This window comes from Anopheles merus, chromosome 2R (genome assembly GCF_017562075.2).
Source record: "Anopheles merus strain MAF chromosome 2R, AmerM5.1, whole genome shotgun sequence".
Taxonomy (NCBI): Eukaryota; Metazoa; Arthropoda; class Insecta; order Diptera; family Culicidae; genus Anopheles; species Anopheles merus.
In genome coordinates this window covers 31,895,436-31,919,964 of record NC_054082.1, presented here as the reverse complement: position 1 = coordinate 31,919,964, position 24,529 = coordinate 31,895,436, and the positions used below count along the sequence as shown (strand labels likewise).

At 43.9% G+C, this 24,529-nt stretch overlaps 1 protein-coding gene across 2 annotated transcripts in view; it reads left to right on the top strand.

Annotated features, from left to right (window-relative positions):
• The window catches only part of LOC121588302 (protein similar-like), a 121,890-nt gene that overhangs the window by 3,747 nt on the left and 93,614 nt on the right, over positions 1 to 24,529 (top strand). The window contains exons 1-5 of one of the 2 annotated variants that reach the window (XM_041906060.1): positions 3,499 to 4,552; positions 8,307 to 8,494; positions 8,871 to 9,103; positions 9,199 to 9,590; positions 9,677 to 9,783. In XM_041906060.1, the coding sequence (XP_041761994.1) occupies positions 3,789 to 4,552; positions 8,307 to 8,494; positions 8,871 to 9,103; positions 9,199 to 9,590; positions 9,677 to 9,783 (1,684 nt within the window). In that variant the 5' untranslated portion in view covers positions 3,499 to 3,788. Of the gene's footprint in view, positions 1 to 3,498; positions 4,553 to 8,306; positions 8,495 to 8,870; positions 9,104 to 9,198; positions 9,591 to 9,676; positions 9,784 to 24,529 lie in introns of those variants that run through there. The other variant, XM_041906061.1, reaches the window with a different exon arrangement.

Here is a 24,529-nt window from a genome sequence, read left to right as displayed (position 1 = left end):
AGAAGCGTGCGCAACATGACATCAAGAGGGAGGCGGATGAGTTCATCCCGGCAGCTACAACATCTTGACATTATTAGATAACAATTGGATCATCGAAAGAAAGCCCAGTTCTGAGTGGCCAACGACGCTGAGCGACAAGAAGCTCCGCAGGAAGCTGAATGGGAAGACCAACGGAAAAGCCGCTTCAGCACTGCGTACGCTTGGCCGGGAGGACGATGCATCTGAACAAACAGTGAAAAAGTACCTGGAAAACATGAAAATACATGCAAAACATGCTAATACGCATGTTGTCGTTCGCTATGGCAAAAATTCCGGATAACTGACGGAAGGCGGCAGCTCGCAAGGGCGTAGATTTATTACCTTTTAATTACCTTTTTTCAAAGATGTTTATGGAAAGCGGAATTTTTGAATTTTGACAAGTTTTTGAATTGACAAGTTTTTTTTTCCTCTAACCCTTCTGAAAAAGTATTTTTTTCAATTCAAACGTTATTGTGCGCCTTTAAAAAACGCTTCAAGTGATATGTTAAAAATCTCACGATGAAAAACAAATCCAACCACTGAATAATTCTAAATAATACACATTTCTTAGATGGATTTCCTCGGCAGCTCTAAATAATCATCATTGCAAAGAAGAACATAGAAGATTTTACATAGATCTCGTTTGAAAGAAAAGAACCATTGTTGCTGATAAGAGTTCTTTTAACATTCAATCAAACATTGCATGCTTTTTGCACTCGCTGACGACCAATAACCTTTATTGATTAAAAAATATTGTTCGTTGCTGCGTCACTAGTGGTAATGAGGTCTAACATACCTCCCCCCAAATTTGCTCACCGAAAGGTCTTTGATTGTTTGTATATGGGGGTCAATCAATGCAGTTTAAGTGATAGGACAGAAGTTCTTCTTACTTGTGCAATCGAAGCTTTTATGAGCGTAATGATAAGAATTCTACACATATTTATATTGAGAGTATAATCATTCCTTTGTTTTAATTTAACTTCATTCGTTTGTTTCTTGCTTGAAGCGCCAGATCAATGTTTAAACTAATGTTTGATTAGGAAACCTGAAATACAAATCGTTTTTACTGTAATAAATCACATTGGTTAAGAGCTGTGCGTCATCACCGGAAGCTCGATTGAAAGCTTTCATTCCCCGTTTGGACAAAGCAGTTGTTAAGGATTCTGTGTTCGTAATACACGTACGTGCGTCGATTACTATTACAACCTTCGCCATGACGCCTTTTGCATGAGAATAATTTCATAAACAGATATCATTCTTTCTGCATTTTAGTACACGACTTTACGCACGTCTCCGAATGCACGTAAATACCCACCTTCACGAAGGGCGGGAAAATCCAACACCGATCATGTGAAGAATCAATATCTGTATCATTGTATTATTTAATTATTTGATTTTTTATGTTTCAAATGTTTGCTGACGCCGTATCGCTTTATTTTTTATGTGTGTTTACAATTTTTAACAAAAACACGAAGCAAACAGATCGCACTGCGGAAAGGAATTTCAGTGAAAGGAGCGCACGGTTCCGTTCTGCTTTACTGACCTTCGACACCGTGGCCATTTGAATTGATTTGTTGGGTCGGCTTTTGTACATCATGCACATCCTATACGTGTATGCAAATTATGCGAATCGTACGCAAGACAGAGACAGCAGCGAGTAGTATTACTGTTCCCGTGTGCGTTGCTCGCAGCTGAATGATTGTTTTTCGTCAAGCACACAAGCGTGCCGAGAGCAATTTAATGTTTTGCAGCTGGAGCTGGAGAGGAGAGATAAAGCGGCTCCGGTTGTCCAAGATGCGTTCGTCCGCCGGTTCGAGATTGATGTGTCGGTGGTGGGCGAATCAACGTTTCTGCAAACCTGCCACAGCACCCTCTCCGTGCTATTAATTTTAATTGAGACAATTTACTACTCACAGTGGTAAAAAATAGAAGGTTAAACCAATACAGCGCTACAGAACAGGCGGGCAAATATTGGTTGCTCTTTGAGAAGCGTGACAGTATGTAGGGATGTCGTGTGCTTGGTCTGCAAATGTGTTTACGCTGTGTATTTCAATTTTATTGTGATGTGATTTTTAATTTGTTTATTGAATGCAGAATAGTCAATCGATATCTGTTTTTTAAATATAATGTAAAACACACATTTGTCTGTTGTAAATTTGTTGTAAAACACACATAATGTAAAACAGACATTGGGGACAGATTGGCAATAGAGCGAAAAGATGCCACTGATCTTAATAATGAGACAATAAATACAATTTGCGTGGCGCCATCAGGTACACACAATATTTCTCAACAAAATACTTCCGAATGCAGTTCGCACTCAGACAATATAATCGACAACATCTTACACATCTTGAGATCATAGTACATAGATTCATGGGGAAGTTTAATTTGACGTTAGCTCGCTAATTCTTAATATGATTTCAACTGCTAAATCAACTGCTGCAAAAGATCGGAAACGGTATTTTAGATGATCACTGATGATCATTAGACTAGCATTACTTATTACACTGAAAACATTAATTAGAAATCTGTTACAATAAACAAGTTGAATATTGCATATCAAATAGACGGAACATCTTTTAATCACTATGTAAAAACAATAGTAAGGATGTCGCTTTGCCATGAAAATGATCAATGTGTTTAGCTAACATTTTTTTTATCAAATCAAATTTATTCTACTTTCATGCCAAAAAAGCTAAAAAAGTATAGTCCTACAAAAGCTTATTATTTGTAGTGATATTCATTTCTCAGGCAATGTATGTCCAGTTGTCTTATTTTGACCACTGTGTTACCAAGTGTGCACTAGCCCAAGGCAATAGGATACAAAATTTATCTTTACCACACATGCTTATCAGCTCATACTATCTCGTTTGCCTGTAAGCGGTTGTAAACCATCCATAGACAGCAGCGCACCAGTAGAAGCTACACCTTCTTCAGTAGTCACCGAGCATCAGGGTTTGCAAGAGCGTTCTAAAACTTTGACTTCCCAACTTACGGCCGACTCATACTTTGCTAATCGTTACTCAGGGCTCCCCTCGCCCTCCCCTGTATCCGTCACCTACTGGTCAGCTTCTATCATCTTTCCCACCCTTTAGGCGTGTTATCAGACGTGCGGCTCCAAACTTTCGCAACGACCTACGAATACCTCCTCCTACATGACTGTTCCTTCACGCGCACCTCTGTGGAGAGTAATGTTTAGCGACGAACCTGGTGGTAGTAGTAGTAGTAGTAGTATTAGCAAGTACTTTGCAGTCGATCCACTGGCGAGTTCGTTGACTGTTGATTGCTGGATCCCGCGCTCGGGGATCTCGTCGGTAGGTCGCCGTTTCGATAACGAATATCCCGAAGACGACAGCGGCTAGGGCTTGGGCTTGGGCCATCCAGTATAATCGTCTACGGTTCCGCTCTTTTTTATCGGGAATCTTTCGTTAACGTGCGCAAGATAATATAACATTATAAATTAGTAGCATTGCCAATCGGATTACGATTAGACAGTCGTCGGAGCTCGGTCTCGTCGGTCGGAAGTGGTAACATTTTGGCAGTCGGTTTTCAAACTGCCGAGGTGGAGTTAAGTTTATGTGTCCAGTTACTTGCCGCTGCACGTGTTCTAGTGAAGTTGACACCGGAATGTTTCTAGACATCTTTTAGAGTGTTTCTGTGTGTGAGAGGGTCCTTTGGAATAAATACGTTTACGGGTGAATTGTGAATAGGATAGATTTCGACTCGTGCCAAGAGTATTAGTTGGAAATTCCTGAAGTGGTTAGACGATGCATACGAACTGGTATCAGCACGAGGGAGCAGTTGGTGGAATGGGCAATGTTTATGACGGTGGTGGGAGTGGTGGTGGTCTAAGTGGCGGATACTATGGATGTGAAAATGTATCATTCTACGGTCCCCCAGCAATGGGGACTGTCGAATATCCGGATAAATCTAAACCCAGATTTGACGGTACATTCAACTACGCTGGTGGAACGGCAGTTGCTAAAAAAGATTTCAACGCATACACTGGAAATGTAGTGACAGGTAGCAATGCATGTCCTTACATGTCCTACCCAAACGCTAACCAAGGTGTAGGACCTCATCAACAACACCAGCCGCCACCGATGGGCCCGTTATATAACCAATCCCAAATGATGGCGCCAACGGCAATGGGTAGCAACAACGATTACCAACACCAGCAGCAGCAGCAACAGCAGCAGCAGCAGCAGCAACCGCAGGTTCCTTCCAACAACCACCATCTTGTCGGTGGTGCTTATCAGCCCTTTTGTCAGGCGCTTCCACCGCCACCCGCCCGTCAGCCATCCTCGTACGGTGTCGAATTGGGCGAATCGCCCGAGCTAGTGTCACCACCTCAAAATATGATGTCTGCTGGCGGCAGCAGCAGCACTCCGTCATTTCTTGAGCAACCGTACGTGGCGGCTAATTACCCACCGTGCCAGGGTCCGCCGCCATGGAACTATGCCTACTGCTATGGTTACTATGGGCAGGAACCGTGTCCTTACGTCAACATGGTCGATATGGAAGATTTCATGTAAGTAGCTTCCTCGTTCCACACCAACCAATCGGAAGCGCGTGTTGAGTGATGTCGGAGTAATTATCAAGATCGTCGATAGGGTCCTCTCCAAATGCTTGGAATGGTTGGTTCGAAATCGATTCACTGCCATCTGTTATACACTGTCATTGGTATGTGTTATACACACTGGCCGGCCGATAAGTAAACCATTCGGGTATGGTTGGAGCTTGTCCGTAGTATATGGTTATGCCAATCTCTGTCTGCCAAGGCCCCTTCCAATTGGTTGATTTCTCGGGCCGTTGGTATATAAGCGATTAATCTGGTTTTACGCGCTAAGCAATTTGCGGTGGTTTTACTCAAGCACCAATCGAGTGTATGATTGCATTGAAAGGTTTGCTGTTTGCTCAAGTCTCGTATAAGTGCACAGAATCTTTTTCAGGTTAAACACACGGCTGAATTGTCGTGTTCATCCTTGTTCAATCTAGCTAGAGCTAGTTGGACAGTTGTCTCTCGACGATTTTCTGCGACAAGTCTGCAGTAAAAGAGAACTCAAACTGTTCCCTCAGCATTCCGGTACATTCTACGTAAACATGAAATATGGCATAAGTGAGGAAATCATTTAAATCATTTTACTGTACACTTGGTAGTCCTTCCGTAGGCTTTCTTAGCCCGCTCCCTTAGCCTGCGGTCGTTGTTGTATAGTTACAGGCAGTAAAGCACAACATCACCACGCTGTCGAACGATGATAGCGGTGTTTGACCGGTGGCTGGTCGCGAGAGGGACTTTGGTAGCGACTAGTGAAGTGTAAAGCAATATTACTCATCCACCGCTACTCTCGCATCACTTTATGGCCACGACCAGACGTATGGAGACGACGTTGTTTTGAGCTTTCGGTGCGAACCATTAAGCGTTCGCCGTCCCACCGAGACAAGGGTGCGCAAAGTTAACGCCACTATCTCTCACCCCAGCGCAACTGTTTGCACTTGCGCGTGCTGATGTGAATAGACCGCTGTAATGATTTTGTGACACGACAGTGAGATGGAATCATTGCTGTGCTTGCTTGAGCGCAAAAGATCCATCTGATCCTGTACTGGAGGCATTATGCGAAGTAGCGTGGCTTGAGCAAATAGAACCTCATTTCCAGTTTGTTCTGTTGGGCGAATGCTGTAACAACACACTCGGCAACATGTTTGCACTAGATGAGTGCAATAGTATACTACCCAACAGAGCATATTCAGCAAACAAGCTCTCTTTATGTTACGACCGACGCGATTAGAGCTGGGTGCAAGTGCACTCGTGTTGAGGGAAACAGTCGATGCACTATTCAAATGAAGAACCGCTGATGTCGACGATGTGTACCAACATGCATGTTTGGGAATGCCCCAGGGAGCAAAGAGTCATCTATCCACTGTCACATGGTCAGTTACGTCAGTAGGAGGGATTCAGTGTTCGTTTCCAATTTTCCACTCTTTGCAGTTGCGTTCCACTCGAGAACGGCTACCCGTTTCCATTTGTACGAGAAAAATAAAAGAAATGCTCAAAGACTAAAATAAAACCATGACTACGACTCTACACCACCGCAGTGGCACTGTCGGAAAAACACGACCGTTTCATTAATTATTTTATGAACCTCTAGCACAGAAGTTGTATGGCATGATTAACTTAAAATGAAACGATTTTGTGTAAAGAAGTTTGTTGGGTTGGAAGTTAGTGTAAACTATTCAATCTGTTGATGAGCTCGTATCACACTGTTGGGACATGCCAGTGGCCGTATTGAACGCTCCGTTTTAATGGCAAACCAAGCTTGATTCGTTTGGCAAGCTAGATTTACAGCTTCTGACTTTCATTGGTGAAGTGACGTCGTCTATAGATACTATATAACAATATAGCAGTTCACTTTTATTGAACAAAAGAAGGAGCATACTTAATCTCGTGGACAATTATGAGTTATATAACGGTCGTTGCTCTTGATATTTTTTACATGGTCTAACAGTACATATTGTACATTTGGTCAGTGGGTGAATTTGGTCCAATAAACAATACCATAGAGAAGAATAGGCTCTATTCCTCTCTAATTCACTTTTAAACAAAGGAAGCGCAAAAGAAGGGGTTCTTATATATACTATTGCTCGGCCAGAATCAGCCAGTCCTTTGTGCGAATTTCACAATAATCCATTCGTTTATTGCACATCACATGATGCAACAAACAGCCCTGACAAAATATATTTGGGGGGATCTCTTAGATGTATCTTCGTTTGTTTTAAGATAGCCTCCAAGGTTGTACTTTGTGGCGTGAATGTAGGGTGTTCAATTATTGCTTTTCCCTTAAACCCCAACCTAACAACTAGACTGCACATGAGGGGAATGAGTGCAAAAGTAGCTTCTACACTATGTGTGTGTGTTTTTTTTTTAGAAATTGTTTTAGCCTTTCCGTGGGTTGTCAATAAAAAGTTTGATTTTTATTTATTTACGACAGATTATTGACCATCATCATCATCAGCCTCATCCACAATAAACTGTATCTATATGATTCAGCTTAATCTCTACGTGCTATTACGCGTGTCTGATAATTACCGATTAAGCTTAGGCACGCATTTCAGCGGTCAGCGGAAGGAATTTGTAGGGTAATGACATTTGATGGAATTGTTACTGTGATGCAGTTCTTGGAACATATTTTTGATATCTTTCTTTTTCCACTAAAATCTTGGTCGGTTTTACTGTTGCTGAACATTAAATGCCTATCTGTTGTTTGCCTGCAGTACACGTCAGTGTTGTGCCTTTATGACCCTACATATTCACTTCTTGATTTTTAAATAATTACTTTATTTCATTATCTGTTAAAAAAAACATGCAAACATGTTGTACTATGTTGGGAAATATTTGAACCAGGATTATCATGATTATTTATATTTTATTGTACTTATTGTATTGTATTCTACGATCATCAATATTTGCAACAAAAATATGCCAAACTTGTATTAAGTGTCGCATGTTTCCAGCAAAGTCTCTCACACGTTTCGATTGATCTGTCTATCTGGCATTTGTCGTAAAGCCAACCGCTTTGATAAGGGAACGTGATTCGTTCCGTATAGGGCAATAGCGTGTCCAGCCCAAAGCGGTAAGCGAATTATCAAACCGTGGAGGGTGTAGCGTATGGTGTGTTGTCCGTCCATATCACGAAACATATCGTCGCATCGACTTGGTCAAAAAATCTTCTATTGCAATGCCGCATTTCAGGTAGAGCCTTTCGGCCGAAAGGTGATTAGGATTATCTAAAACAGATTGTTTTTTCACTGTTTTATTGACTTCTTTACTCTATTCGTTGCACATGCTGTGCACGCCGACACTGTCGCTGTGTATCAGGTGCAATACATTAAACCGGCTTAACGGAACCAGATTTCGCTACTGAATTCGTAAATTCATCATACCATACCTTACATGCCTACCAGAGGGACAATATCAATGGTATGGCAGTTAGATGTCAATTTTTAGATTGTTTTTGGCAGCTGTTAGTGTTTGATTATGATTGATCTAGAGAGGGTAAGATTAAGAGTCTTTCAAGATAACGACGCATGTTGAATGGAAGCTTATTTAATTTATATGAATTAATGGCTATTTTATTATTATGGATAAATATTTTTTTTACTATTTATGGATACTAATTTGTCCTATTAAATATTTTACCTAAATATGTTGTTTTTGTAACGAGTTATAGTTCCATTATCCTATCCATCATAATCTAACTAATGCGTTATCTTTTTCATCGTTTCAGGAACAATGAAAAGCGCAAGGAAAAGTCGCGTGATGCGGCACGTTGCCGGCGTTCGCGCGAGACCGAAATCTTCCAAGATCTGGCCAGTCTGCTCCCGATGCGTCCGGAAGAGGTGGAACATTTGGACAAGGCATCCGTTATGCGTCTATCGATCGCATTCTTGAAGGCTCGCAATATGCTGGAACTCTGTAAGTATGATAGCTTATGTAATTTTATCCACTTAACATTCGTATTCAAAGCTACCTACAACATATAAAAATATTTTTTCCGAGATCACGAAGAATTGAGCTCATGTTCAAATTTTAACAATCAAACTTTGGTAGAATTATTCACCACAACACGATGTGGTGAAATAACCGAACACGGGAAAGTTCAGCAAGCTTTGCGATAGCTTCATGTATATTGCCACTAGGTGGCGCTCATGGAACGTGTTATGGTGTGTGTCTCCGCTAATCTTTCGCGGTCTACAGCAGCAACTGCTATCCGATATTTTCAGTTCGACATTATTGGTTTGTTGTCTTAAAAGAAATGCAATCACATGGTCGGTATCCTTTTTCGTTACAGTTCCAGACTTCCAGTCGAAGGAGCAAATTACCATCAAGGAAGATAACGATGTTTCAATGGATTCTATGGAGGAGTTTCAGTACAACGAAGCTAAGCTGAGCTTGAAATCGCTCGGTCTGGATCCGGAAACCATTGCCCTGCAAACCCTCGACGGATTTTTGATCATTCTTTCCGCGGACGGTGACGTGACGTACGTTTCGGAAAATGTCAACGAATATCTTGGCATTTCGCAGGTAAGCAAGCCAGCGTCGGAGCACTTTAATCGAAAGCGAACAGCAACGTAAATGAATAATTGTGGGGCTTCATACTTCATTAACCTATGCTGTAGATCGATATCATGGGTCAACCAATCTGGGACTACAGCCATCAGTGTGACCATGATGAGCTGCGGGAGGCCCTGAACGGTCGCCACCATTCACCGTCGGAGCTGCTGAACGGTGTGGCGAACAGCGACTGCCGGCCGATGGAAAATCGTGATTTCTTCCTGCGGCTGAAGTGCACGCTGACAAGCCGCGGTCGCAGTGTCAATATCAAAAGCGCCTCGTACAAGGTGCTTCACGTAACCGGGCACATTGCGTGCAAAGATAAGGAGGGCCAGCGCCAGCTGGTCGCTATCGCTCGTCCGCTTCCGCATCCGGCCAATATCGAGGTGCCGCTCGGTTCGAGCACCTTCCTCACGCAACATACGCTGAGCATGAAGTTCAGCTACGTCGATGATATGTGAGTGTCCAATAGACAGCGACGCGTGCGATAATTATGTTTATTGACGATGCGACACCTATTCTCTCTCTCTCCCTCGCTTGCAGCATGCTCTCACTGTTGGGTTATCAACCGTCGGATTTGCTGGGGAAATCGTTGTACGACTGTCACCATGGAACTGACGCGGAGCATTTGATGTCTACGTTCAAGCATGGTAAGTATACTATAGTGTTTTGAATGTTTTTTCTTCACTTTTACATGAACATACTGTGTAAGCATATCTTTATTATTACTACTTTGTGTTTCGAAGTTAAGTTAACACGATTTGGTAGCATGAGTTCTTGTTTATAACATTGGAAGTTCGCCCACTTTCGTAATCATTCTGTTTGGTTTTGAAGTTACAATAAACTATTTCAGCCATGTGGACAGGTTGATTGTTGTTGCGTGTTGGCCATTTACGTCCAGACAATCAACATTCTGTAGCGTTCTTAGCTTCCGTGTATAAAACTTCCACCAGTGCGTGGCGTCATTAATGTGACAGTATGGGTTATTGCATATTCTTTCTGGATCCTGTGTTACATTACTGATTGAAGAATTTTTCTTTCGTTTGCCCTACCATGGCGGCTTTATGGTAAGAAAAGTTCAGATGAATGTTTGCTCGTCACGAAGCAATTCAGCGAGTCCCACAAAGAGTAACTCTCGTTCACATGGCGGAAGCGTCCTTAATGACTTAATAGATTTCGTGGGATATTAGCGAAGCTAGGGCTATGACGGAAAAACCCGGAAGAGAGCTATAAAACTTAAATGCCACTAGTGGTCCTGTTCAGTAGCATAGCATGGCAAGGACACTTTATCGTCAATGGTTCCTGCCCTGCCTGTTGTAATGTGCCTCTCGATGGTGGAAGCAAAGGGAAATAATGTGCTTCAAATGAACCACAACAGCCACCGCACAAGTGTTGCAAAGTAAGTACAAATAATGCCCAACCCAGGCCAGCTGGGTTTCGTATTGAACTACTTTCCCCGACCTAGAACAAACTGATTGCTGATTGTTTGACGATGCACGATGGAAAAGCTTCCCGTCTTTATTCGATCCAGGGACCCAATCAGTGGCATCAGACATTTCTTCTGATGCGTGACGTCCTTTCTTTCTGCCTCGGTTAGGGTTCGTGCGGTGAATCAGCATCCAGCCAGCCAGAGGCAAAGAATGGCAGTAATTCCGTTTCTAGCTACATTTTCCGCGGCGTACTTTCCGGGTGTATAATTTAATCGTTACGTTAGGCTGGGTTCATAAAATGGCACGAACTAAACGGAACGAATGTTTGCGACAGTTGAATCAACGTTTGATGTAGATCGATGGTTGTACTTGTGTTTTATCCCAAATCGAACACATCCACCGGAGCTGACAGTTGCCGGAAATGGGCTACGCAAGAGTATTTCATAATTTGCGGGCATCGCAAATTGCATATAATTTTTAACGAAATTAATTCAGCTCATAAAATGTAACGCCACACACAGAAGCACATCGTCGATTCGGCGGTGTTATAGCGCTTATGCACGCACACGTCGTACCATGTGTAGCTTGAGGCTTTTCGGCAAGATGGGATTTTTATTTCCCACCTCGAGCTACAATCGCAGTAAAATGTGCAGGGTAGTCTAGGAAGTGGATGCGTAAAATATTGTACGCTTTGTGAATCTTGAAACAGCGCACTTTCGCACCGCATGTGCACTGTAGGGCGTACGCTCTACAGTAATTGAGGTGCTAAGAAAATCGGCATTTAAATTTTGGTATCTGATGGTGGTTTATGCCTGTTATTCAGTTTTAATGGGTTTTTCTCTCTAATATTAAGAGAAACCTACTGACGTTTATAAAGCGTCGTTATACAGTAACGCAAGTTTATGAAGTGTGAACTGTTATGTATAAATAATGTGGTTGTTCAATGTACTCGTTGTTGGTGCGTTAAACCTATTGAAGACTGATGAAGAATCTACCATGTTTTGTGTAGCGAAATTGCTTACCGTCGTCCATTAGTTTCTTTCGCAATCAAACACATTTTTATAGTATAATGTCGAAACCTTCATGCCATCCGTATCAGTTGGATACAGGGGAGTGGTGGTGCATTAGATGCGTGAAATGTGACGCTTGCTTTACCGGCGGTGTATTCTAGGGAAACCCCGTTCTGTCCATCACATGTTTCATCTGGGCTTTACTCTTTTTAAACCCACTGAACCAAGCAGTCGGACAGATGTTCGACATTTGATTTTTAAAGCAGCTACTTATACATCCTCCCCTGTTTATCTAAAACCGGTTTGCGATGCATTGGTTTTCAACTATTTCGGTATAGTTGCGGGCGAGGACGACGACGCGTGGATGCATTAGTGGATTGTTTTCACTTCAATCTTGAGTCTTCTTTAACCACCCGTCTTTCCATCCGCTCGGCAAATGTTCGGCTTCAAAAAATCGCCCTTCAGTTATTGACAGCAAGCACGCATTTTGTTTTGCGTCGTTTCGTCGTAGCTCGCGAACGAATATCGCCAAAAGGTATTGGAGTGGAGATGGAAAGAGAATGCAACGATCATGGTTTGAATACAGGGTTATGTTTTTTTAAATATTCATTCCATTTGTTTCATTCACCATGCTGCCGATGGAATGTGTGTAACCTAGTTTCAACGAAATTACTCACCTAAGAGAGAAGAATTGCCGATCGACGGGTAGAGAGTCAGTCAAAGATTTACCTTTTAAACGCACACTTAACCCCACAACATGAGGGTGAGTCCCTGGGTACGAGGGACGTGAGTATGCGGCATCAAGGCAGAGTCGATGGTGGCTGTGTCGTGACAGACGCGAAATGTCGTGGCGGCGGCGTTTGCTGCAACGGCGTAGGTACGAATAGCCGCAAGCCATCGCGTTCCTTCAAAATCACCATCTAGCTGGTGTTATCGTTCGATTTGTTCGATCGAGGTGTATGTGTGTATGTGCGCTAGTGCTATTTGTGGCGCAGCTGCAAATGGGCACAGGTGAAACGTTTCAAAGCCACGGGTAGTCTTGCCTTTCACGTCCCCTTTCTGCCCCTACGCTGACTGAAAGCTAGCTCAACAGTAAAGCATAAATATGGGAATTCCCAAACGCCAGCCCGTCGAAAGGGTAACACAAGAGCACGTGCCAATAGGTTGAGTGATGATGGCATCAACAATGTGGAGCGACAAGACAAGGACTCCCTTTATGGTTATTTTTGTGTTGTGACATTTGCATTTGAGCTTATAAAACTAGAAAAAAACAGCATCATGCTTATAAAAGATTCTGCTTTGTAGAAGACTGTTATTAGTAGTTTGATTCATGCATAGTTTGACGCCAAGCTCCAGAAAATTGTATCAATCTGCATCATGCTTCAACATAACAAACCTTGGCACAATATGCGCGCAACCTGCGCGCTTGTACTGTAGTGCAGCGCGCGCTCCCTGTGCCAACCCCGTCCGTGTGTGCAGTGTTTCGATATCACGTAATTGCAGTTTAAACAACGTTTAATTAATGAGTATCCGCTGTACTAGGTCTTTTGCCACTTGTACCCTCCGCCTCCCTTCGCATGCGACCCTTCCTTTCCCTCTCTTCCCATTCTCCCAGGGCCGGTCGTTCAAGGGATAATTTTTATGTTTTTAAATTAAAAATGTTTAGCCATTAACGCGCGCTCGCTCGGCCGTGTGCGGCGGCGGTGGCGGGGGCGGCTAATGTTAAGCGCTAGAGCGGGTGGCAGTGCGTTGGCCGGGCGGAAAGCAGCAACCGTAATCGTAATCGACGTTGTTGTCTAAATTTATTAAACATACCGTCGCGAAAATCAGATTAACCGCTCTATCTCGTGCGTATGATCCATTAACGCCCCGGCGGTACTTGACACGAAACAACACTACACATCGGTGTCGAAAGGGGGTGGGAGGGGGGGGGGGATGAAGTTTACTGAGGCCCGGTGGATGTTGATGCAGCTCGATCGATCGGATCGGATCCTCGGCCGATCAATTCGATCGAGATATAATAATGGGTAAGGTCGATGGCGTATTCGTTGCGTCGTACCGAGCCGGTCGCTGCCGAACCCCGGCGGACCGTGAGAAATGCATTGCGCCCGGCGTACACACTGTTCCTACGCGCCCGCATTCTATCTGCCTTCAGATCTGGCGGCCGATAGTGGCGGCCACAGTGAATGTGAGGCAGCCGGGAGGGGCGGGAGGGAGGGTGGTACGCATAATGGGTGCATTCGCTTAACCTCAGTTAAGCTGGATAACCTCCTCCGCCGTCTGCACTGCGCTAATGCGTACGACATCACTCCGCAGACGAGCTTGTTTTAATTACTCGCCTCAACTTTCTACCACACCACTTCCCGCACCCTACCACCCATCCCAGTCATTACGCGTCGCGTCGTGTGTGTCGCTCCTATGCAAGGCGCAAGTGTCGCGGTGCGTTGGTGCGTGCCTCTCGCACCAGGCTAAATTGTCATCGGCCGAGGCGAGTTAGCTTAATTTATGCACCATTTACTCTGATTTACAAATTAAAAACGCTACCCGAACGGGTGGAAATGTGTTTCTCTTTTTCGAAAGGCTCCACCTCCAGCCCGCACAACACCACTCGCCTTCCTCCGGGAGCCGCACATCTGGGCCGCGTCCGGGCGCTTTCCACAGTCGCCTCAGGGTCTGCGATGGCAAAGCGCACGGTATCGCGCAAGTTTGATTAAAGTAAATTTATCAACACATTCAAAAAGTGTGCTACTCATGTGTCTGTGTGTAGTGGAGCTGGTAGTGGGCCCGGTCAGCCGGTCCGGGGCTCCGCGGCAACACATATTATCGGCCATAAATCATCGTGCCGAATGAATTAATTTACCTTCGCCCGCGTGTATCTTGTTCTGTTTTCGTGTCCTTTTTTGTCTTTTTTGTTGCCATCTACTCGCACTACCCTACCCCCTGCCTCGATGCGCAGGGGTCAGACTCAACGCGGGCGTAATATATTCGCAAGATCGCTTTCGCTCTCGTATGCGACCGCGTGCACTTACGCATCCACTGGCGCGGCTACGCGCAGCATATGCGAATGGACGAAATTGCACCGCGCGGTATTGCCTTTAAACCGGATCGCACGGGACTCTCGGGGCTCGCAAACACGCTTTACGACCGTGAAGCCTTGCCGGTCATGCATGCGGTCGTGAACAAACGATTGCTATAACCGGCGCGATTGGGATCGCTGCGGCAGGTCGACTACTAGACTGTGCCACCAAATATAACCCTTCTCCAGCACGGCCTCCCTGGTGGCCGGCGGCGGCGGGAGACTGTTGTTTTCAATAAACAATTTCAGATAAAAATCTCGAGTGTATCTCACCCATTTGCGTGGCGCTGCGTGGTGTGCGGATTCGTTCCATTCAAGCTTTGCGCTGCGTTTTCGTGCGATTTGATATTTGACCGCCATTTTACAGGACAGACAGCAAGTGGGGGAGAAGTTAATCAAATTCGCTCGGGGGACAAGTGTGTCTCGCGATCGCTGGTGGTAGCCGGTGCAAGTAGAGCAACATGCAAAATGGGCGCGTTATACGCATATACGAAAGGGAAGGTGTGGGGGGTTTTGCGAAACAAAAAATTGGTGTCAATCGAATCGTGTGCCTGCTGCGTTCGGAGGTTTACCGCGGGTGCAACACGCACTGTAAAAAGTGTATTAAAATAAAATAAAGAAAAACGTACGAAACACATGAGATAAATGGAGCAAATCCCCCTACGCTCCCGGTGCTGCTGCACGTCGTAAATATTGTTGTTAAATGATTTTTGCGATTTTTGCAAGACGTTTTGTTTTTTCCTTGCTTGCTTGGTATGTTGAAAACACTTGAGCCGACTGTTCTATTTTCAAGCACACACTGCGTACGATAATTGACTCTGCTGGCCCCGTTTGGTCCTGTGATAAATTAATCCCTACTGTCCAGCACACTTCATGTTCACTCTCTGCGGCAGGACAAAATTGATTAGAGGGCATTGAGGAAACACAGTGGATGTTACGGTAAACATAACGATTTAGAAATACCTAAAACACTGATATACTGATGTTCAAGATTCCATTGTTGCTTTTACTGACGCAGGACTGATCAAACAACTAAGGCAAAAGAAAAACCATTGCTGAAAAAGTGTGTCAATCAAGTGAATTATACAAAAGAGAGAAATGCTTAACCTCTGTCATTTTGCAACAGATAAACATAAAGCGCATACAATATTACGCAAACAATCGCGGCGCAAAACGAAAAAGTTCACACACAATGCATTTGGTGCATGCCTGCTCAAAATATATTTGCTCCCTGGGGTCGTTCGTTCGTAGGTTGTTGTTTTTCTCTTTGTCGGCAAAGCAAACGGCACACAAACGACAACTGCAATCTCTGCCGATGCTTTGGTCGCAGCCAAAATTTCACAAATTAAAGATAATTTCTCTGTCAACTTTGTTTTTTTTTTTTTTGTGTGTGCACCATCTCACAACCCAAAGCGAGACACGCTGGCTGATATAATTTATGGGCCAGTCTGTTTTTGTTTTTTTTTTGTTTTCGCACCGTCCAGGATTTGTGTCAGCGAATCCCTGAATCTTTAACGCTCGTATGCATTGCTTTTTTCAAAACAAATTCGCACGATAGCATTTTGCCTGGTTGTGCGTATTATTTTGTTTATTTTATTCAAATGTGTTTCGTTTATCGAACGGCAAAGTAGCACCACATTTTAAGTACGCTTTTGGATCGTTTATCATTAGAGAGGCAAAAAATATGCTGTTCCCTTTCAAGCGAGAGGTCAATAATGTAGTAATGATCAAATGGAAAATCAAACGTGATTTTCCACTCAATTTAAACGCTTGATAACGTTTGCGAAGGACCATTATCGAGCGATATTTTTGATCTTTCATTGAAATTGTTTAGGGTATCCCTTTTTTTCTTCTTCAACTTCGTCTTTTGCTTGGTTTGCTACATATCATTTGGAGCAGCGCTGGTTCGTTTGAATGTTTCCGTTTCATTGGTAAAAAGGTTTAGGTGAAATTGTTTGTTTGTTCGTTTCCTTTTTATGGCGGTTGTAGATGCATTCGTTTTTTTTTTTTTGTTGAAAAATGGATTGCGATACAAGCATAAAACACACATAAAGACAAAGGGTATGCTACCGTATGGTACAATGATACATTTGCTTGTTTATAAATGATTTAGTGTGTGTCTCTTGTGTGTAGTTCTGTTAAACAATATTATACGTTAATTTACTTTATAGCTCCCACGACCACCGGGGGGTAAAGCATTGATGCAATTAAATTAATGAAACAGCAAATCTGTATCGTTATGAACACAATGCAAATAAATTGTGATACGCCCCACAACACCGATAATGACAATAACGAGCTGAATGTCAACCTTAACGTTTGCACGACTGCTCCCATTCTGTCTCTGTTTGGAAGTCGTAAAAACGTAACGTGCTTTTGCTGCGTACGCTAGCGACCATTGGCCGTTGGCGCGCCGCAACATTAGCACGCACACTTTCAAGTGCCTTTTTTGTGTGGTGTTGATGCATATCCGCGCAATTTGCTGCACCACTGCATCCTCCATTGAACGAGCCGTACTACAACAGCGTCGCTGCACTCGTGGTAGGGGTGGCGTATGTGGTTGCATTACGATTCGTGAGCGTTCGAGCTGACGGAGTGTCCCCTCCGTCCGGGCTGAGCGAAAGAAGTCGCGTGACTGAAGTCCACTGAGGGGAACTGGGGCCGCCATGGACCACATGTGCAGGTCAATGACATTTGCAGCCTTAACTCAATTTTGAGCGTGCAGTACCGACGCATATTAACACCGTTGCACGTTTAGCACTTTTGTAGGTGTGCGCGAATGGAAAGGAAACAGCATATTACTAACACCATTTCTTGGACATTCCTCGCGTTGTTCTGGTTCTAAACATCTGGTACTTTCGGAGTTGGATGCAGCATATAATTGTTCGTTTCTTTAGGCATCATTTTTTTCTTTTTAAAGCCATACGACAATTTACATTTCAACTGAGATATCGAAGGTCAGTGCTGTTTGGTTACAAAGATACGTAATCAGCTGCCTTCTCCCTCTTTCTCACTCACTTTTCCTTTCTCCGCCAAAAACTTTGCACCATTCACCGAAGGAGTCGAATCGATACTACTAGAATCGCTCCAAGTCGAGTGAAGTTCGTGTTGTTTTCGACGAGAAAAAGTTACCCATCATTTAGCAAAATGATGGCTTACCTCAGGGGGAAAGTATTGTACGGAGTTCGGTCCACCTCCGGACCACGTAGTAGCATCAGCTGCGAATATAAAACAAACCAATGTTGGACACTTTTATGTTGACCCTTGGCATCGTGCTAAGGGCGAGATTTTCGCCGTCCACCATCGAACCATTGGCTTTATGTTGGATGTAAAAGCAAGTTATATTAGCATTGAACGGCATGTATAAAACGAGTTGGGTGTCCTGTAATAGCGTTCGAAAAAATCAGCTCCAAAATAGTAAACGTTATAGTTAGCCATAAGCTGCTAGCGAAGCTCATCAATTGTTTGTGTTCTGCTACACTACCTGAAATTGTTTAGCAGTTGGAAGGAATTTTAAGTCCCTAAAGTTTGCATGCTAGCTGGATACGTGACAAATAACTATTTCGATTGGTCTTTGATATTTCTGGGAATCTCTACCTTGCAGGTTTCATTATTCTTTCCGTTCGAGCTGCACAGACCAATAAGTCATTGTAACCCAGCAAATGCCATTACACCAAAGTCGAAGTTAAACCGTACGCTAACGTGCGATACAGTTCGACTGCAATACATCCCGTGCTCGGTGTATGTAAAATAAACATAATTTCATTGCGCTGCAACCGAAGGCAACACTATTTCCCTGACCATAATCATCTCTTTCATCATCCAAGGTGACACACGGAATGGGAAAAAGGAACAACGTTCCTTCCTCAAAACACACTCTTACTAGAGGGGCGATAAAATGGATGTGTCGTGTTCGTGTTAAGGAACTTCGATTCCTCAAAGGTAATGCACCGCAGCAGCGGTATGCGATGATTCTATCGTTTTCAAGGACGAACAAGTGATCCCTTGGTTTCCAGGCGTTGCTTCAATGGTTTTTTTTTCTTGTTTGCTCGGTTGCATTTTCTCTACCCAAAGAGGAGGTAGCTTGCAGCTACGTACAAGCTTTCATTCGCCCCTTGCAGTACTGTTAATAACGAATAACGGGTGCGGAGACGGAGGTACACAAAGTTTGTCCATAGTTGGCGGTTTGTCGTGTCAAACGGTACCATCTCGCATATATTTACCATTCCATCTTGGGGCGGGCATCAATAAGAAGTATGCTGTCGGTGCCGGTGGAGGTTTTCGGACGCTTTATTTGTTTACATTTGTGAGTGGTGTTTTCTTTTTTTTTTTTTTGCAACGTTTACATTTGTTCGGAGTTGGTTGTGCTTATTTTTTCCATTGTGCTTTTCAACCTCTGGTTTTCTGCAGCATGGGTGTCCGTCGACGCTGCTCTTCGACTGCAGCGTTGACGCCGGAATCTACGTGCATGGACATGTTTCCTTTGGGCTATTTTCCCTACCATTTCATTACACTTTACTTTTCTCTTTTTTACACATCCCTTCAATGTACTTTCTGTTAGCTTAGATTGATAGTGGCGTCATGGAGTGCAGGATGGAGCGCAAGTTTTTGACTGTTGAATTTTCACATCTGCGCTAGAAAGGATTTTTTTTTTTTTGGGCCAGCGACTTGCCTATTGTACTGTGCTGTTGAAAAGGCAAACATAGTTGTGGTTGATTTGTATAACCATGATCGTGATAAAACCATTGGGTAATGCAAATAACGTGTCGAACTGAATGTGTAAGTGAAAACGTTGGGTAACTGCAATATTCGGTTTAAATTTAAATAACAAAATATCAGCAAAGTGATGTAAACTTGTACAATCATTTCTTTTATTTTTTTTTTTTTTTTTTTATTCAGGAGTAACGGTCCAAAAAGGCCGTATTGCTTAAGAGTAGAAAATACAAATGTAATTCATGGCGCTACAATCCATATTGGCAGGGAGACATTTCCTTCTCTGAGCCATGGAAGGGCACCTTATCCCGGGTGTACTCGGACGGTTTGGTTTTAATCAATCCAGTCCATGATTTTGCGGTCCTATAAGCGTGGCGAAGGTCTACATCATTCGGGTTTCGAGGTTGTCTATTCGAGTTCAGTGTTCCAAATGGCATTGCGGGGGTCTGTATCGTGTGGATTCCAGGCATTTCGTCGGATCCATCCATCAGAAGCGGTCCGAGTATATTCCCATTTAGTGGCTCAAATGACATCGCGAGGGTCTGTATCGTTGTAGTCCTTTCCTTCAGTGGTCCGAGTGACATGGCGGGGGTCTGTATCGTTCCAGTTATCTAGTAAATCCTTGCAAGAACATCGTTCGAGCAAGGATCTTCTGTCTGCCGTCAATGCCGATTACTCAGCCATACACATTGCACTCATTCATTCTTACATTCATGCATACATTCATCCATCACAAACATACAAGCGATGTACAACATGTAACACATAGACAAACAAGAGGAAATAACATAGGATGCAAGATTGCTGTTGCCAACAATGTTGGTTGGTTCACAGACATTTTGCTTAAGGAAAGTCACACAGTTAAGCCGTTCTCTCTACAGAAATCAAATATGGCCTTCAGGAATTCCCAGTCCGATGCCGCTAATATATCCCGAATCGGAATATCAGTACATTTTCCCAGTCTTTCGACCGCGTCCAGCAAGGCAGGTCGAGCAGACTCGTATTCCACGCAGGACCACAAAAGATGATCCATGTCGTGGAATCCAAGCCCGCAGCCACATACCTTGGAGTCGACCAGTCCTATACGCTGGAGATGTGCACCCAATGCGAAATGATTAGACCTAAGTCTAGACATCATTCGAATGAACGCACGATCTCCAGGGGTGTTATGGAACCAAGGCTTCAAGCTTACACGAGGAGTGATTGTATACAGAAACCTTCCGAGTTCATCCGAGTCCCACAGATTTTGCCAACGTGCCATGCAAAACGCCTGTGGGGCCTGCAAGAACTCATGAGGAAGGATAGGCCTATCAAAGAAAGACCCTTCTGCAGCTCCCCTTTTGGCCAAATGGTCTGCCTGTTCATTTCCTGGTATACCACAATGAGCAGGTAACCATACTAACGATATGCGAAACGACTTTTCAAACAGTGAGCTTAAAACCTTTACAATTTCTTTCACAAAATGGTCTGGGCTCTTAACAGCCTTTACGGATTTTAATGCTTCAATAGCGCTTAAGCTGTCTGAAAAAATTACATATTGATCCGCTGGGCATGCACTTATCAATAATAAGGCATAAAAGATTGCGGCGAGCTCCGCTACATATACTGAGCATGGTTGGCGTAATTTAAAGAATGCTTCGGAGCACGTGTTGTATACACCAAATCCAATGCCCTGCTCTGATGAGGATCCGTCAGTATAAAAATGGTTACTGTTAGCATGGCCATGTTTCTCCACAAATTTGCTGGGAATTGTCATCCGGCGAAGGTTATCGGGGATACCTTTAATTTCCTCCTTCAATGAGGTATCTACACTTAAAATGGAACTGCAGGACTCTGGTAAGCTGGCACTAGTTATACTTTGAGAAGTACTAGGGTGCACCTGTAAGGAAACAAAATCATGATAGACCTTCATGATTTTGCATTTAGAACCTATCTCTTGCAGTGTTTCAAAGTTCTCGATTATCAAGGGATTTGATACTGTAGAGCGGACGAAAAGGCGAAGCGATAGTAGCTCAAAACGTAGCTTTAGCGGCATCACTCCGGACATCACTTCGAGTGACATGTTATGAGTCGACTTCATGCTACCTAGCGCGATTCTAAGACAGCGATACTGAATCCTCTCAAGTCGGATTAAATGCGACTTGGCTGCCCAGTGGAAGCATATGCAACCATACTCCAAGACGGACAGTATCGTAGTCTTATATAGGTTAAGGACGTCTTTGGGGTGTGCACCCCACCAGAGTCCGGTAATCGTTCTGAGAAAATTGATTCTTCTTGTACACTTCTGTACCAGATAGTCAATATGTGTCCTCCATACATTTTTGCTATCAAACCAAACCCCTAGGTATCGAAAAGATTTGGCAATGGATATCTTTTTACCATATAAAAAGATATCGACCTTTGGGTCAACCAAATTCAAGCGTCTATTACTCTCAGTGTTGTAAAAGAAAGAGAATATCAGCATTTCCGTTTTCTCTGGAGAAAACTCGATACCTAGGTTTGTAGCCCACACTTCTAAATTGTTGAGTGTGGTTTGCAAAGGACTTTGAAGGTCGGCGATGTTGTTGCTGGCGACTGATACAACACCGTCGTCCGCCAATTGCCTAAGGCTACAGCCAGGTGCAAGGCAAGTATCTATATCGTTGACATAAAAATTGTACAACAAGGGGCTCAAACAGGACCCTTGTGGTAGTCCATAAAAGCTGACTCTCCGAATTTTCATGAAGCCATTGTCGAAATTCATTGCCTTTTCCGAAAGGAGGTTGAATAAGACGTTATTCAGTCCTGGGGTTAAGCCCGCAGATTCTAACTTTTGACACAGAACATTGACTGATACTGAGTCAAAAGCCCCCTTGATGTCAAGAAATGCAGATGCCATCATTTCTTTACGAGAATGAGCCATCTCGATTTCGGACACAAGCAGCGCCAAGCAATCGTTGGTACCCTTGCCTTTGCGAAAGCCAAATTGGGTACTTGACAAGAGGCCTTTGGATTCAAGCCAATTGTCCAGTCTAAAAAGAATCATTTTCTCAAATAATTTTCGCAGACAAGATAACATTGCTATCGGTCGATAAGAATTATAGTCTGATGCCGGTTTGCCAGGTTTCAAAAGGGTGACTACTTTCACTTCCCTCCACTCCAACGGGACGGTGTTAAGCTCCAACATAATGTTGAATAATCTCAACAGCCGTTTCTTCGCCAGATCTGGCAGATTATGGAGCAATTTGTTCCGAATCTGATCCAGTCCTGGAGACGAATTGTTGCTGGAGTACAGAGCAAGCGATAGCTCAACCATTGAGAACGGTGAATCCATTTGCGGATCACTCCCATGAGCACTCTGTTGATATGGTGGTGCTTGAGCGAAATCAGGGCAGACTTTTTGTGCAAATGGCTCTAGCCATGCCCCAGAAACCCTTTCGCTCTCGTTTGTTGCTTTGCTGTTGCGCATCCTTTTCGCCATGCTCTGAAGCTCCGTTAGCGAAGTGGAAGGCTTGAGGTTTTTGACATACCTCGGCCAGTATGACCTTTTTTTTGCTTTAAGCAAGTTTTTGCACCTACGCTCCAGGCCTCTATAATGAATGTATAGATCCATGGAACCGGTGTCTCTATACCTGGCAAAAGCCTTCCGCTTCGCTGAGAATGCCGCTTTACAATCCGCGTCCCACCAAGGAGTGGGTGGTCTTTTAAAAATCCTTGCCTGGGGGGGCGGCCTCGTTTGGGCACCGAGGGCGCACTCGTTTATCGCCATAACGAGATTTGCATACTCCTCATTTACGGAGAAACTGGGTTCTACGCGGATTAGCAAAGCGGTCATTTGGTCGCCGTATTTCGTCCAGTCGATGTTCCTCGTTAAGTCACAATTAGCGGGGACTTGATCGACTGTGCGACTCCTCTTGATAATCGAGATCTTTATTGGCAGATGGTCGCTACCAAGCGGGTCTTGGATTACCTTCCACATAGAATCCAGCCCTAAAGATGACGAACAAAGAGAAAGGTCTATTGCGCTGGGTCGTGCCATAGGTGAGGGCACCCTAGTTGCTTCACCAGAGTTTAGAATTGTCAAACTGTGTGTGTCGCAAATATCCCTAATGATTGGTGCACGATTATCGTCATGCGTGCAACCCCAATCTGATCCATGGGCGTTAAAGTCGCCCAGGATGAAAAATGGTTTTGGTAGTACCGTTACTACTGTCTCAAGATCCTTGTTGATCTTCTTTGGATCCAGATTGGCTCCCGGTGGGATATAAATTGAGGCAATAGAAACGTCAAGATCTCCTAGCTTTGCCTGGATTGCGACGTATTCGATTACCTCGGGTGTGGGGAGGGGTATTCTGCTGAAGCTGTGACTGCTACGAATACCAATTAACACTCCCCCACCACGCCTATCGCTAGTTGGATCATGTCGATCTTGACGAATAATATTATATCCCGGGAAGGTAATATTTTTATCGGGTGAGAGCCAAGTTTCACTTAGGGCAAATGCGTTACAATTGTGTTGCCCTATAAGTACTTTAAAAGAGTCAATTTTACCTAAAAAACTTCTGCAGTTCCACTGTAGTATAGTGGTCATTGGAGGCATTAATCATCCAAACGGACCATCATACTAAGACAAGGCCATTTTGATAACCACTGCTTGACCATTCCTCTTAGGAAAGGAAATGCCAGGGGAATCAATCCGGTAAGTGGTTCCGGGAGGTGGAGGGAGTCAAGGAGAGAGTGTAAAATCTCTGTCAGGCTTGGGAGGGATGGCCTGGAGAAAGATCTGGGTTCGCTAGGGAACGCCAGATTGCTGGGATTGGAAGGGTTACGGGAACGTGGATGGGTGCGAGCGTCACGGGGGGGTTTGGAGCCCTGGGTTTGGCGTGGGGTCGCGTTGTCGTGACGTCGAGGTGCCTTTTTGGGTGAAGCTTTAACAATTTTTTTTATCGTCTTTTTGTTTGGTACCCGTGTTGTATACAATCTTTTAACTCCATTTAATGGTGCCAGATTGGGCAACGGTTCATTACCCTCCAATAGGGAAAGGTTATCGAACGGATTCACATTTGAGGTGGACTTCAAAACATCGGCGTACGATCCTCTTGTATTCTGCAAGACGGCCCGTTTGTGTTCCGATTGTTTTTTTCGGTAAACAGAACACAACGACATTTCGTGCCATTCCTGCTTGCAG